Source organism: Gracilinanus agilis, chromosome 4 (assembly GCF_016433145.1).
Source record: "Gracilinanus agilis isolate LMUSP501 chromosome 4, AgileGrace, whole genome shotgun sequence".
Classification (NCBI taxonomy): Eukaryota; Metazoa; Chordata; class Mammalia; order Didelphimorphia; family Didelphidae; genus Gracilinanus; species Gracilinanus agilis.
In genome coordinates this window covers 68,485,881-68,502,967 of record NC_058133.1, presented here as the reverse complement: position 1 = coordinate 68,502,967, position 17,087 = coordinate 68,485,881, and the positions used below count along the sequence as shown (strand labels likewise).

At 35.5% G+C, this 17,087-nt stretch overlaps 1 protein-coding gene across 3 annotated transcripts in view; it reads right to left on the bottom strand.

Moving 5' to 3' along the window:
* The window catches only part of RABGAP1L (RAB GTPase activating protein 1 like), a 605,798-nt gene that overhangs the window by 281,641 nt on the left and 307,070 nt on the right, over window positions 1–17,087 (bottom strand). For all 3 annotated transcript variants that reach the window (XM_044674101.1, XM_044674102.1, XM_044674100.1), the window contains one exon: window positions 10,846–10,959. In XM_044674101.1, the coding sequence (XP_044530036.1) occupies window positions 10,846–10,959 (114 nt within the window). The remainder of the gene's footprint in view (window positions 1–10,845; window positions 10,960–17,087) is intronic.

Genomic DNA, 17,087 nt, shown 5'->3' with positions numbered 1-17,087 from the left:
ACAGAAGGGATATCTTATTAATATGTAAATTAAAAGGCTAAGTTAGCAAAAAATAATCCTTTGCTGGGAACAATAATAAAGTTTACAACTCTCAGAAATTAGCTCATAAAAGGCAAGCTCTAAACTACAAAGAAAAACACTGAGAGAAACTATCAGCCCCTTTTTGTCCTCATTTATAAATACATTTCTGTACTGGCCTAAATGGGAGAAGAGGCTCCAAAAGTTTGGAGACATGGTCAAATAAAACAATAGTAGAAAAATGAAGCTACTTTTGAAAAAAGGAGCGATTGGCTTTAATATCACTTCATATTTATATAGTAATTTCCTTACCACAATCTGTTACTATAGAAAGAGAAGGCATTATTAACTTCATCATACAGATCAGGAAACTGAAGGTCAGAAAAAATTAGGTTAGTGAAAAATATCAAAAGAAAGCTGTTTTAGAGTTAAGGTCTCTTAAGTATCATCAACAATATTTATATAAGAATCTGAATACCATATCTCATCTGATCTTCACAATAAACTTGTGACTATGATTATGTCCATTTGACAGATGGGGAAACTGAGGAACAGAGAAGTTAAATAACTTTCAAAAAGTTATCTAGATAAAAAGTGGCAGAGTTTTGATTTGAACCAAGTCCTCTGAGTCCAAATCCAGTATTCTATTTATCATATAACCCTACCTTTTGATTTTAGCTATCTTTCTAGAAAATAAGCCCAAAAAATCCTTTTTTTTCCTCACATTCAAGAGCTAGAAGTCAACTAATGAATTTCATGTGAAAATGTGATCTCATAAATCTATTTTAGAGTAGAAAGATTTCTCGCAGAAATTAAATAGACAATCAAAAGATCCTCCACTCAATCATCTTACAAAATACAATTTAGACAGTTCATAAAGAATGTATCTTCCTCATTTTCACTTCAAACTCAGGAGTGGTTAAGCTGCTGTTTTCTGCCACGTAAGAAATTTAATTAAATCTAAAAACCTTGGAAATACAGTCAATTTTGATTATCTACCTAAATGAAAGGTATTGGCCCTGAAAAAGTAGGTGAACTTGGAATAACTACAGTAATGTGTCTTGTTGAGGATATATATGAGGGCATTGAAAGTTCTGTTAAATTCTTATGACGGGAGGAAAAAAATTAATGTTGGTCATTGAAATGACATGAGATTTAAGGCCATGAGAAATCAGAAGAGAATCTTCCCAGTTTGGCATCTGCATTGTTCTAGTATGAAATGCTGCAATATGAAATATTCCATTAACTCACTGGCACATGGAGATGACCCTAAGTTTTTAAAGTTTCTTCCAGCAGACTGGAAGACTCTGTTAATTTCTAATAGGCTGAAAAGGCCTCCAGCGTGGTCCCAGCCAAACACCGAGGTACCTGTTTAAAGATCAGCCTACTAAATATGGAAAGACTCTTCCCTGGTAGGTAAGATATCAGAGATCAGTAGTCTTCAAACTCTTTTGATCATGCAACTCTTTCATTAGTCAAAAAGCCTACAGGCACATAATGGGTCCAGAGAAAATATAAAAGTAATGCTTTCATTATGAAATAATATTGCATTTATATTTATTAATGAGGGGGATGGAAAAGAATGGAACATGCCACTTGCCTAATGACCTATCAAGAACAAAAAGGAGTAATACTTGTGGTTTAAAAAAAAAGATTTTGCTATTATTCAGTCATTTTTAGTTGTATCCAACCCTCCATGATTCCACTGGGGGTTGTGGGGGTGGCAAAGAACGCTTTGTCTTTTCCTTCTCCAACTCATTTTATAGATGAAGAAATGAGGCGAATGAGGTTAAATGGCTTGCTCAGGGTCATACAGTTAGTTAAACATCTGAGACTGGATTTGAACTCATGAAGATGAGTTTTCCTGATACAAAACCCATTGCTTTATCCACTGCACTGTCTAGTCATCCCTCTTAAAAAGAAGAAAAAAGATACCAGCTTTCAGAACCTGGTGGAAATGGTGCTGTCTGCTCTTCTTTTCTCTAGACATTTAGGCTCTTATGCTCAGTATCATCCCTGTGTGAACCAATGAAAGGGAATGACTATTCTGGGGCTTATCTCTAGTACAAGAAGAAGGGAAGGGAATAAGCATTTATTAGGAGCCTACTATGTGCCAGACACTGTGCTGATGGTATATGATCCTCACAAGAGCCCTGGAAAGTGGGGGTGGGTGGGTATTTTTATCCCCACGTAGACGCTGAGATAGACAAAAGTGAAGTGACTTCCCCTGAGGCAGGCAGCTCAGTGCTGTAACCTCCCCAAGTGACTGGTCCTGCCTTGGACTTGCTTATATGTAAAATGAGAACTAGAGGACCCTCCCAGATCTCTTCCAGCTCTAAACTTAGGATGATTAGACTGACTCCTCACTGAATGGACCTCTTCTGAGAGTCCTCCCTCCTCTTCTTTGTCTCCTGACTTCCCTGCCTTCCTTCCAACCCCAGCTAAAAACCAACTTCTGCCAGAACCCTCTTATACCAGAATGCTTATGACTTCCTTTCGCTGATTCTCTCCCAGTTATTTGGCATATAGACTGTTTGTATGTAATTGTCTACATCTTGTTTCCCCCATAAAAACTGGTTTGAGGTTTGCTGAGGGTTTTTTTTGTTCATTTGTTTTTGTCTTTCTTTATATCTATCCCCAGTACTTAATTAATGTTTGTCATTAGGCTAACTAATAAAGTTAGAAAATAATAACAATAATACAATGTTTAATTCAATTCAAGAATTTACTAAGAAATAAGCAAAGAGGAGACAGCTAGGTGGCTCAGTGGGTAGAGAGCGAGGCCTAAAGATGAGAAGTCCTGGGTTCAAATCGGACCTCAGATGCTTCCTAGCTGTGTGCCTTGGGCAAGTCACTTAACTCCAATTGCCTACCCCTTAATGCTCTTCTGTCTTAAAGCCAATGCATAGTACTAATTCTAAGATTTTGAAAGTAAAGATTTTTTTTTAAAAAAGGAAGCAAAGAAACAGCCCCTGCCCTGAAGGACCTTACATTCCATGAGGAGATGTAACATATGTTCAGTTAAGTAAAGTAGATAAATTAAAGTCTATTAATTTCATGATTTTCTCTCAATATCTGTTAGACCATGAACTTCATGGAAGGAGTCATCATCATGGCAGCTAGGTGGCTCAGTGGATAGAGAACCAGACTTGGAAATGGGAGGTTATGGGTTCAAATATGACCTCAGACAGTAACTCCTGGCTATGTGAACCTGAACAAGTCACAACTCCAACTGCCTTCACAACTCCAACTGCCTAGCCTTTACAAATCTTCTGTCTTGGAATCAAGACTTAATATTGATTCTAAAAAAGAAAGTAAGGTGGTGGTGTGTTTTTTTTTACTGGTGGGGGAGTCTTCCTCACAAAGTGAGAATAACTTGTGACAGTTTCTAACACAAGAAAGATTTCTTGCGATTTTGCTTGCAACCAGTTTTGACCAGATCTCAACCATAAGAGAATTACCAACCACACAAGTAGGGGAATTCGATATAATACCAAGTGTATCCATCACCATCCCTGGCCTGGGAATCTACCTGACCAACAAAGCTCCTTAATAACTAGTAGATGTTTTGGTTAAAAGAGAATCATCTTGAGGAAACCAAGTTTTTCCAGCTTAAAAAAATAATTACCGACATTAAAGTGGAAAACAGTCCTAAAATAAGGCTTTTGGATTTTAGAGTCTGGCTAATTGCCTGACTCAACCCAGGTCGAACTAACATTCCATGGCCCATTTGAATTCTGTCTACTTAGAGGCATATCAATTTCCAACTTATACTCCTGGGTCTTACTAAAGACCCATGTCAAGTATTTTTATTTCAAATTTTGGCCACCCAAGAATGTAAGCCCCATTTATAACATTCATCCTTAAGTTAGTCACCCATTTGATACTGTTTCAACTAACATTGTTTTTGCAGAGCCCAATAACCAAGTGTAATCCCTGTTTAAATCATCTATATCAGAGTTACAGATATTGTTATTATATAGCTTTAAGAGCTCAAATATATTGCCAAGAGAAGATACTATAGGCTGACAACTTCAAGAAGAATTGAAAAAATAGGCTGATGTTAAGTGCTTCTACCTACAGACACAACCTGATGTGTTATTTATCTGTGATCCATGAAAGGATCTAGGAAAAATCAGTTGAAAAAATGACATTGTGAATGAAGTACCTCTACCTCTATAGATGGACATTATCTGTTATCCACAAAGATCTATGATGAATTTATGCAACCAAAAGAGAAGGTGAAGACAGAGCTCTTTCTTATAAAAGCTATTGTCTTCAAGGTTATTTTTTTTAAACCCTTAATCTCGATGTATTGTCTCATAGGTGGAAGAGTGGTAAGGGTGGGCAATGGGAGTCAAGTGACTTGCCCAGGGTCACACAGCTGGGAAGTGGCTGAGGCTGGGTTTGAACCTAGGACCTCCTGTCTCTAGGCCTGGCTCTCACTCCACTGAGCTACCCAGCTGCCCCTTTCAAGGTTATTTTTGAGGAAGTCCTACTTAAAAAAACTTTTTGAAAGGTTTGTGAGGAGTTGGCAATAAAGTATAAAAAAGATTACTTCCTGTGTTTACTGAAGAAAAGATGAGAAAGGGCTAACTAATCCTGAAGAGAAAAATGTAGATATTTAATTGACTTTATTATCTGAAGTGAGGTGAATGATTTAGGACCAAGGTTCCAGACAAGTTTACAGAATTGAACTACTTATATTTGGGAATTGGAGATGACTTTGGTGGTGACATTGCCATATCCAAAATATTCTTTTTTAAAAACCTATTAAAGCTTAAAACCTTACTAAAACATATTGGGATACTGTGTGTGCATTCATATTTATTTAAATCTTTAAATAAGAGTAATTACTCCTTTAAGTTGTTGTATAACAATCATCATCTTCAGGAAGTCTTTCTAGATGATTCACAATTTCTACTGCCCTCCCTCCCTTCCTACCTATCTTCCATCTAACTGTCTGGTATACCTCTGAATTTATTTATCTATTTTTAAATGGTTTTTTGTATTAATGCTTTTTTTAATGTTTTATTGTGTCTTCCACTAGAACATAAGCTCCTTGGGAATAGGGCTGCTTGTGTTCTTTGTACTTTTATTTCCAATGACTGGCACTGTGCCTGGCACACAGTACATACTTAATAAATACTTGATTGATTAATAAATGGAAAATAGGGTCTCTTGAGTTCATTGGATAATTAATATTTAATGAATTTGGCTGAAAGAGTTGAGCTAATTAGTTAAGTGAGAAGTGCCAATTTGTTAATGGACTAAATTATCCAACTTACTAACAGATTGCTATATAGACCTTAATGATACAAGAGATAAAGCTGTACAAGATCCAACTGTATTAACAAGAGAAGGAGGTTCATATCCTGGTGACACTAAGTGACATTTGAAGTGGGCAATGGGAAAGGAAAAATGGTCACGAATGCTTTTTTGATGTGTAGCAACTACTGCTATCAGACTCAAGGACATTTAAGTACCCCTGGTGCGAGATCTATATTAATCAGGTAGACAAAGAACCAAAATAAAAAATCAATGAGGTGAAAAATAATTCATACCTATTGCTAGAAATGCTAAGTTGAGATACAAAAATATAAATGAGGCAAGTAAATTTTGTGATTATATCTGAAGCTAGAAAACCCAATATTGATTTGCATATTATGGAATCATGAAACCCACTCAAGTGTCATTGCTAGAAATGAACTTTCAGCTTTGTAGTAAAGACTAAATATAGTTTGCTAAAAGAGCATATTTGGAGAAAGAAAGGTGGGTTTATTTTTGTTTTGTTCTTTCAAACCCCTGCACAATCAAATTATTAACCTAAAAAAAACAGGTTATTGATTTCCCTGAAATATATTCAGTTCCCACTATTAAAGTCACAGTGGTAGCCTCTTTTTAAAGAAATAGTTACTTTAATCAGAAAATGAGAAAAAGCAACATGCTTCAGATTAAATGGTACATGACAGGTCACTTCAATCTATGCTGTGGAGAACAATATTTTTGCCAATTGCTTTGACAGACTGTACTGATGTTTCCTCATGAAGAGGTTTAAGCCTGAAAATAGACCAGGAAATGTTATCCCATTGTTTGCTGTCACAATCATACAAACCCTAATGAGGACAATTAGCAAAAATCTTCAGAATGACAGCAGAGGGCCATCAGAGCACTAGTCATAAAGCAAACAACCTTAACTTAACATAGATGAAGAGGTAACTTGAAATGCCAGGAAAATCATTGGGTTTAGAGTGAGAAAACTTGAGCCACTCAGAAGCTATATGGCTGTGAGAGAAAGTCACGTAAGTTCTTAGAGCCTCAGTTTATCCATATTCCAAATAGTATAATATTAATAACATTACCTAGTTCATAAAAATATAGAGTGCTTTATATGTGCTACAATTATTGGTATTATGAACTGGCTACATTTTAAGATGCATTAAGTTTTTTTGTTTTGTCAGATATGACTTGTCCCAAGATGCACAGAAACTTTTATAATGTGTCATATTTGGGGCAGCTAGGAAGCATAGTGGATAGAGTGCCAGGCCTGGAGTCAGGAGGACCTGGTCTCAAAATCTGGGCTTAGACACTTCCTAGCTGTATAAATGACCTGGATAAGTCACTTAACTGCCTTTGCCTAGCCCTTGCCCTTCTGTCTTAGAGTTGTTACTAAGATAAGAAAGTAAGGCTTTTTTTTTTTAATGACTCATTTTAGCAAGGATCCAGTCAGTTGATAAAATAAAAAATAAAACAAAACTGCAAATCAGAGAGTTGTTCCTTCTTGCCTATCTCCCAGAGTACTATTTTGATATGTGTAATTCGTTTAGCAAAAACCTGAAGCAAAAAGCTAGATCTAGCCCTTTAATAGCCACAGAAAACTTCTTCAAATTCTTACTATTTTCAGCCCTAAATTTTTTGACTTAAGATTTTCAACTTCCTCACACAAATTCATGACAACAGAAGAAGCTTTGAACCGTCTTGATTTCCTTTTAGTCAGAAGATGAGATTAAGAGAAGAAACTAGAATTGACAGCCCCATTAAAACATGACAGCAAGTTTTTAACAGTCTTCCCTCTTATCTGACAGCTCAGATCATTTCTTATTTCACCAGGGCCCATAAAAAACTTTTTTCAACTCCAATGTCAGACTCTTCCAACCTTAAAACTGGAGCTATTTTCCAGACTTTATATAATTGGAATTCTCCTGATACCTTCTTGCTCATTCCAAGAACACTGTATACAGCAGTGGCTCCCAAACTTTTTTGGCCTACCGTCCCCTTTCCAGAAAAAATATTACTTAGTGCCCCCTGACACTGGAGTGGTTTGCCATTTTCTTCTCCAGTTCATTTTACAGATAAGGAAACTGAGGCAAACAGGGTTAAACAACTTGCCTAGGGACACATAGCTATTGAGTGTCCGAGGACACATTTGAACTCAAATTCCACACTCCAGGCCCAACATTACATCCACTGCATAGGTGCCCCAATAATTGAGGTATTGTCATTGTTGTACAATCATTTTTCAGTCACGTCCAATTCTTTGTGAGCCATTTGGGGTTGGGTTTGGTTTTTTTGACAAAGATACTTAAGTGGTTTGCCATTTTCTTCTCTAGCTCATTTTACAAATGAGGAAACCAAGAAAAACAGGGTTAAGTGACTTGCCTCAGTTCATAGAGCTATTACGTTTCTGAGACCATATCTGAGCCCAGAAAGATAACTTTTCCTGACTCCAGGACCAATACTCTATCCACTGAATTACCCAGCTACCCTTACAAGGCAAATAACAGAATATATAGCTAATTTCATTAAATTTATTATCAATCTTTTTCCAATCAATCCCTCCAAAAGATTTAAAGGCATTTTTTTTCAGATGTGTGCATGAAGGAACAAAATGGGGAGTCTGTGGTCACTATTTTAGCCCAGAGAAAAATTCTCTCCACCCTATGATTGATAACTCTTTAATATATTTATCAAATAACTTTGTATAAAAAAATTATATGTGTGTCATTCAACCTGCTAAACTGTAAGGTTCATGAGGGCAGAGACTATCTTTAATCTCTCCTACTACCACAGAGAATCATGAAAAATTATTATACCTTTTCTATCTGGTACTAGTTTGCTTACAATATTTGCAGCCCACTGCCTAGTAGTTGAAGACAAGAAGGTCTGTTTACAGGAACGTTAATTTATAGATGGAATAATATACTTCCAGATCATTTACAGTTCAGGGAGATATATAAACTCTTCATGAAGGAGGTAGTAGTTAAGTCTATCATCTTTTATCAATCAGAGAATGAGCAATTATCATCCTCTAAGTAACAAGAATGAGTGCAAATATCTAAAGGAAATCAAAAAATGATTCCCCATATGATAAGAAAGAATATGAATTTAAGTTGTATACAAAAAAGGCAGCTTTTAAAGCAAACATGGTTTAAATACATAGTTTGAAGAATCTTGCTATCACTGAATTTTTAAACGACAGTTTACAAAAGACAATCTTGAGGGGCAGCTAGGTGGCAAAGCAGATAGAAACCAGGTCTAAAGATCGAAGGTCCTGGGTTCAGATCTGGCCTTAGACACTACCTAGTTGTGTCGCTGGGCAAGTCACTTAAGCTCCAAGGTCTAGCCCTCACTACTCTTCTGCTTTGAAACCAATATTAGCATTGATTCTAAAACAGAAGGTAAGCATTTTTTTAAAAAAGACAATCTTAAATAGAAAATGTTTTAAAAATAATTTTATTCTCTAGTAGAGCTGTCAATTTTTTTTTGATGGAATCATGGAGTATCTTTTTTTTGTTAAACATAATGATGTATTATTGCCTTCTAGAGAGAGGTCAGTATGCTCTTAAGTTTTAAACACTTGTATATTTCTAGCTCTGGATGATACATTCTTATATAAAAAGATGTCTCAGAAGAGTATATTCATAATCATGTTATTATCCTTCATAATGACCAGAATTTTTCTCAAAAAAGCAAAGAAATAAAGTAGCAATGACCCAAGTGGGTTGTGATATAATTCCAAAAATGCTACATTCTTCAAAGAGACCTTTTTTTTTGTCAGTGTTTAAATTCCAAGCCAACTCAATTAATGAGGGCAAGTAGACATATTACTAAAGGTAATTTTAAAATAACATCCACCCAGAAAGGAAACTATGTCTAAAAGTACAACTGACTGACCACTGAAAGGTCATATTTCAATAGAAATGTCAAATTTTGATTAGCTGATGAATGAATTAATGAATTAACCAGGTCCCCTTTTCCCCCTGTCCCCCTTGCTACTAACTGACTTTTGATCATTTTTCTAATGATTAAAAGCTTAATTTGTGAGTCTTTTAAATAAAATAAAATTGTTAGTTAATCTGATAATCTGTCTGAGGGGGTGAAAAATAAAACTATTGGCTATTATGGGGATTTCAGGATTAGAGACCAGAAAGTTTGCATCCAAATTCCATCTCTGACACTGACCAGTATAGTAAACTTGGGCAAGTCACAACTTCTGTATCTTAGCAATGTTTTAGGACTTACCATTGAATTCACAGAGGCATTTCCCACCATGGGAATTCCCCTATCTAAGGAAATCACATGTCCTTCACTATATACTGGAAGATAAGGAAGATAATTTGGTACATACTGTATAGTCTTAAGAAATGAGATTTTTGAAGGACAGCAAAAAGAAACATTGCCACAGGCTATGCTACTATATTAAAATGCTGGCAGGCACAGGAAGCTTTGGTTTCCAGGCAGATCAAAATTCAAAGTTTTCAAATTGTTTTTTCTGCAGGCATTCTACCCATGAAAGGAAGAGACATTGAGTAATAAATACAACAAGCTGAAATGAAGAAAAAACATGGGAACGCAATATTATCAAGGTAGTCACAGATTTTCAGAAATGAGAGTCAACCTAATCTTTTCTCTTTTCTAGCTCCTGGTTAAAAAAAAATGTTGAGCGAGATAAAGAGAGACAGAGACAGAAAAAGACAGAGAGCCAGAAAGAGCCAAAGAAACAGACAGAAAGACAGAGACAAAGAGACAGAGGGAAGGCAAGGTGGGGAAGAGACAGACAGACAGACAGACAGACAGACAGACACAGACACAGACACTGAGACAGAGACAGAGGCAGAGACAGAGACAGACAGAGAGACAGAGAGAAGGCAAGGGGGGAAATGGAGAGAGAGACAGAGACAGAGACAGAGACAGAGATAGAGACAAATACAGAGACAGAGAAAGAGACAGACAGAGACAGAGATAGAGAAAGAGACAGACAGAGACAGAGATAGAGACAAAGACAGAGACAGAGAAAGAGACAGCGACCATGTCTTCCCCAATAAAATCAGGAACAGGGTTTGATTTTTACCCTTTTCTTTGTATCCTCAGCATTTAGCACAGTTCCTGGCATATAATAAATGCCTAATAAACACTTATTGACCAACTTATTGATATCCTTATGCACTCTCCTCAGAAGGGCAGAGCCAGCTACTAATTCTGTGTGTCTCCTTTTGGTTTTCTATGTTAGTACTGACAGAACCTTCTGTTAACCTCATTATAAAGGCAAAGCAAGCTTTAAGCCATACTGTGTTCCAGCTCACAGAAAACAGGATTCCAAGTCAAAGGATCATGAGAGCACACGGGTAGGGCAGGGAAAATATAATGAAAATATTATGCCTTCACTGCCTATTAATATTACACAGACCAAAGTTGCAAATAAGAAATAAAACAATTTCTAAATATAGAACAAATCTGCAGAACTCAAGATGGGGACTTGGAAAAAAAAGTCCTCCTTTATTTTTTGTTTTGTAAGAAAGAAGAAAAGTCAGGATGGAGAGGCTGTACCTTGCAGATTTTATAAAGGGATTCTTGACCATCTCCTCCAGTGTCCTTGAAATGATCATGTGCAGGAAATGTTCGATGAATGTCTCGTGTTATAACACTCTCCTGCGCAGAGTCCTTAAAAATAAAAAAAGGACCACAAACATGAAAAAAAAATCTTTACAACAGACCAATTGATTATATCAGATTAAAAATCCAGTTACCTCAAAACCCCTCCCAATGCACACACACAGAATAAGGCATATAAGCTTCTATAAAATATGACATCTGCCTTAGGGAAACAAAGTGATATTTCTTTCAGAAATACAGGCTCCAGAAGCTCCAATATGGGTGCCATTCTAAGCCCAGTGGGAAACGATTACTCATTCAGTTACTGTTCTGTTATTCTTGGAAATGTTGGTTATTGTATCTGTATGAATGTCAAGAAAATAGGCTCTGACTCCTTCTAGCAACCCTAGTGGATACATTTATTCCACATATTTCCAGTCAGCTTCAAAAGAGTGCTAATTGCAAATTAAAAGCCTTGTTTAATGTTTTCTATCTGTAAACCTTTGACTATATCCCTTTCTCAGTCTTGAATAAAAGAAAGGAAGTTTTGAAAATGTGCATTTCTTCAATAAATCTTAATTCTTATTCTCTCTTGCCCAGAAGATCAAGAAAAGATGGGGATAGCTAATCAACTATGAGTTAAGCCAACAACTCTTGCTATCCCTTTTCAACTCAGCTTCTGCTTCATGCTGGGTGGTAATTAGGTCTTATATTGGTTAGTGGGGAAAAAAGAAACACACTAAAGCTCTACATTTGTCAGAAAGCACCCAAAATATTACAAATAAGTTCTAAGGAAATTCTGCTGCTTACAAATACTGCTTACAGAAGTAGATAGGAAACAAAAAAATATTTCTTCTGACTTGCAACAGAACCAAAGTCAAATGGCTTTTTAGTTGCCTCAACTCGTGCAATGAGACATAGATGAATTTCTACTTGCAAGAGAAAAAGGAAGAACCCACTAAAGGCAATAAAAATGGCTTTAGAGAAGTGACTATGAAGTAATTTTCATTTTAAAAGAAGAGTGCTTGAGTATTCAATCTTTGTTTTATCTGATACAGTACAAGCCCTAAGTATGGGAAATGAGTTTTCAGAAAGGCAGGATCATGTTTTTATTGCCCTGGTTTTTCCTAGGAGGAAAAAGATCTCTTCTACAATAAAAATCTTCATTTACATATGGTCTGAAAAGCTGATGAAAGAAAACATTATTTACCCAAGGTGGCTCTCTACAAGAAGCAGTGGCCTGAAGGATAAAATTTTTATCAGAGAATGGCAGAAATGGTCTATAAAGATCCTGGAGAATATAGCATCATGGGTATTTAGTTGGCCCTCTTAGATTGTAGAAACAAACATCTAAAAATCTGTAGGAACTTAGACTATTGAAGGCCCCTTAGAAATCAGCAGATCAAACTACATTTGACTATATTTCCCCTTTAAGGTTAACTTTTTAAGACTCCTTATATCTATATATTTATATATTCTTTCCACATAGTCAGCTGCTCCAGGGATTAATCCCTGGAACTTCACTAAAGTTCGACAAGTACAATTTAAACTCTTGTTTTTCTATTCCTTTCTCCATTTCAATTTTGCAAACTAGATAAGCATTTTACTGCTTAAGAGTATTTTTAATGAAAATGAAGGTTAAGCAGTATAACACACTCAGAATAATAACAACAATAACAATAGCATTTACAGAGAGCTTAAGGATTTCCAAAATGCTTTACAAATATCTAATTTTACACTTACAAAAATTCAGGAAAGTAGGCATTATTACTCCCATTTTACAGATGACGAAACTCAGGTACAAACGGTCAATGTGACTTATGCAAAGTCACAAAAGCTAGTGAGTTCAGATTCTTCCTGATTCCAAGCCTATTTTTCTACCCATTAAATTACCTGTTTATAAAAGTGCAAGAAGTGGACTAACAGTAGCAATTAATATGGAGTTATAGTTAAAGGACCTGGTTTTGAATCTAGGTTCTACTACCTGTGTGACCCTACTTCTCTGTCAAATTGACTTCAAATGATATTTTTAAAAAGCATCCTCTGTGATGTCCATAAGAAACAGGAAGAGGAAACAGAAACTTAATACTTCAGAACTTGCCTCCTCCATAGACCACATCAACGGGGTTCCACTGACCCTCCAAAACGCTAAGGATAATGTTCCTTCACAATGAATATTCTCTCCTCTACTACCACTCTGAATATCAGAAACTTATTTCTCTTTTATATCATGGATAGATGAATCTTGATATGACCTGTGAACTACCTGCTCCAATGAGATAATGTAATAAAGAGCTCTGAAAACCTCAAAGTACTCAAGAAATGCCAACTATTATTTTTTTTTCTTCTCAATGGGTTGTGGAATCCTCCTACATCTAAAGCAAACTTGTATGCACTAATGATAATAGGCACAAATCAAATGATACCTAGTGATCTTAAACTCTGTCTGAAGATTGTACATGGCTTAAAACCCCCAAATTTCTTCTAAAATAATTTTTGCCCCACATTCTCCACCCACCCCAAACATGGAAAGACATATTCCATATAAAAAGGTGGCATGCAGATTTTGTTTCTTTCTTTTTTTTTCCTAGTGATGATGGAAGGTGAGAGGGAGGGAAAAAAATACTCAATCACTAAAAAAAAATTTTAAAAAGTAACTATGTGTACACAAATTAAAAAAAACACAGAAGAGGATTAATGATAGAAGGCATAGGGCTAAAGTGGGACCATATTTGTCAATCGTCAAGTTGCTGTTCTGAATTCTGTTTTTAGGAGTTAAAGGTCAGTGGCGGTTGTGATTCTGGAAAAAAAAAAAAGGAGGGAAAGGGGGACCACTACCATCATTATTTTTTTAAACCAGGGGCCCTTATTAGCTACCACCATCCCTTTAAATTGCAGGAAAATAAACAAGGTCTTAGGGGCTCTGTTCCGTTTCCTGGAGCCTTTCTGAGACAAAAATTACATGAGAGTTGAATTCTGCTTTTTTCCCAAGAATAAAGAATCCACATGTGATTCTCAGAAATCAAACTCATTCTATAAAGACTTTATTTCTTTTTTATTTCCAAAGTTTTGAAGCAAAAGAATAAATTATATTCTTTTAAAAAAGACCAATCTGAAGAGTGATAAAAATCTATGATACAACAGAAAAGAGAACTGAGATTGCAGTGGAGATTAGTTAAATTCCACTTTCTAGAATGTATGGCAAGCACCTTGATTTACTTTTGATTATTTTAGAAGTGAGTTCCATTTCTAGTTCTCCTATTCCAAGTATAACATTATCTGTCCTTCAAGAATTTATACCACTGATATGCTTATAATAATTCATCTTTTTTTTAGTTGTTATGACACTTGGAAAGAATCATCTACTTGCTTATTATGAAGGGAAAAAATGGGAAGCACTGAAGTATCAGCAAGGATTACAAAAAGAAGTCTGGATGACCACAACTTATTGCCTTTGATATGGTTAATTCTATATTGTCAACAAAATTGCTAAGTGCTAGACTGGGGATAACTTTTCACATATAACCAAATAGATGGAGTATAAAAGCAAATTCCCAAAGAATAATTAAAAGATCCCAGATCTCTAGAACTAGTTGTAAATTCAAAAACGGTCAGGCTGGAAGTGACCAAATCCATCCGAAGACATACAGGCAGTAAGCATTAGTAAGAATTTGAATCGAAAGTCAATATCCTTCCCATTGCACTGCACTTCTCTAATCATTTAACTATCCTTTTCTTTGTCCTATTTTCAAAATAATAATGCCTTTACCAAAGCAATAGCAGCAATCAGCATTTATATCAGGCATGCAAGCACTGGACAACAAGAGAAGATAAATGGAGATTTTGAAGCTTGGACTTCATCACCCATAAGTCCTTAGTTTTCCCAAAATTCCCTTTAATCTCTCCTGTGCCTCCACGTTTGCATGGCCACATTATTGTTTTATAGTTAGCTGTAACTCCTCCTTCTCTCACTTTGGTTCCTGGGAGTGAGCTGGTTAGTACCTTTAAGTTAGTCTCTTTTGTTAGTTTATTATGAATAAAATATTTATGAATATAATATTTAGTATTTTGCATATTAATTTTAATCTCCACAAATTCAAGTCCTGGGTCTATTTTTTGGCTTTAGGAAAGTCAAATAACTCCTCTGGACTTCATGCCTTAGAAGATTAAAGTTATTCTTATACCACATGAAGATTTAATGCCTTCTAGGCTTCTTTCTCCCTTTAAATTCAATGACAAATAAATACTTCAACTTAACACATACTGTGCCATACTGTTAGTATATAAAGATTATCATTGACAAGTTATTATTAACCACAACTGGTCAGCTAACAGTGAATCTCAAGCCTTTAAAAATCTGACCTTTAGAACATGCTTTTGATTTGAACTCCACAGGGACCCCTCCTTTACTTCCATATTGGTGTCAGATCTATGCTGAAACACTACCAGCAAGTCTGCTTGCAGTTCCTTACAAAACAGATGGGTTTACAAGAGCAGATCTGATTTAGTCAGCCTTGATGTTTGCAAAAGGGAAAGAAGAAAATGTAAAAGCAGCTTCTTGTTTCAAGCATGCTACAAAAACCATTAGTTGAAAACAACAACAGAAAAACCTTGAAACTTTGCCAGTTTTCATTCTTTGAATTATGGGTAAAAGTTTGAACATAATTGGAGAAATACTGAAGCAAAAAGCAAGCCCTGTCTTCTCAAATAAATCATATTAGGAATAATCTGCTTTCTGGGCATCACATGCAAATTGCTAGCAATGCTCTGAAAGTCAAAGTATTGACTCAAAGGTCGAACAAAAGAGAGAAGAGAACAATATAGGCCTCTGAAGTAACTATCAACAGGGAGAAAACAAAAAGAAGCAAGACCCTTCCAGAGCCATAGAAGAAAACTTATTCCTAAAGAGAAGACCATTACAAAAGTGGCCACACCTGACAAAATTCTAAAAGAACTGAGTGCAAAACAGCCTCTTTAGACAGCAATCTGAGGTGGTCCCAAACAGTGTTTTCCTAAAGATATTCCAGCACCACAGTATCTGGCACTTGTTCTTGTTCATATATTGAAAATACATATTGTGAAAGATGGAGTAGCAGGTTCATGCATTACCAAATTATTGACTGAGCTTATATTTTATTATATATAACATATATAATATATGATTATATTATATTATATTATATTATATTATATTATATTACATTACATTACATTACATTACATTACACTTATATTTTAATACTGATAGACAACACATACAGTGTAATGATGCCCAAGGAAGGTCCTTTGAAGCAAGAAAATTACAAGGATTTGGCCAGGTGAGTGGAGCCACTGGGAGCTAACTGACATATCCCTTCCAGAAGTAATGGCAGAATCAGTCTGATTATGGTTCTAGAACTGTAAAAGAGGAGGATAGGGAATGCATCAATATGATGGCTGTTGAAAGATGGCTGGAGAATGGCTGAAATCAAAGTTAAATTTGGTGAGTGAGTCAACTACCAATCAAGAAAGAAGAGTCCCAAAGCAGGAGTTCCAGCTTGAAAGGAATAAATGGAGAAGAAAATGAACATCTACCAAGTATTTCAAAAGAAGAGAGAATTCCAAAAAAGGAATAGCATATAAAACTTGGTTCATCATTGACTCTGTTGTTGACAATCCTTCATTCAAAACAATCAAAGAAGTAGCCATTTATCCCTCTTTTATTAATTGTTTTCTATCCATTTAACTTCTACACCAAAAAAATTTTCTTCCCTCTTATGTTAACTCAGATTTTTAAAATAATAAACTGTAATATTACAGCTCATAAAAGATACTTTTTATTAAAAAATCTTTTATTTTCCCAATTATCTGCAATGACAATTTTTCACATACATTTTCCAAAATTATAAGATCTAAATTGTTTTTCTCCCCCTCTTTCCCACCCCCCAGAAAGTAAGCAATTTGATCTGAGTTATACATGTATTATCATGCAAAACATACTTCCATATTGGTAATTTTTGTAGGAGAAGACTCATATAAAACCTAAACCTCCAAATAAAACAGTAAATAAACTCATGTGAAAAAGTATGCTTTGATCTGCATCTGACTCCCAACAGTTCTTTCTCTAGAGGTGTATGGCATTCTTTGTCATATGACCTTCAGAACTGTCTAAGATCAAGGTATTGCTGAAAATACTTAAGATAAAAGACTTTAAAGGT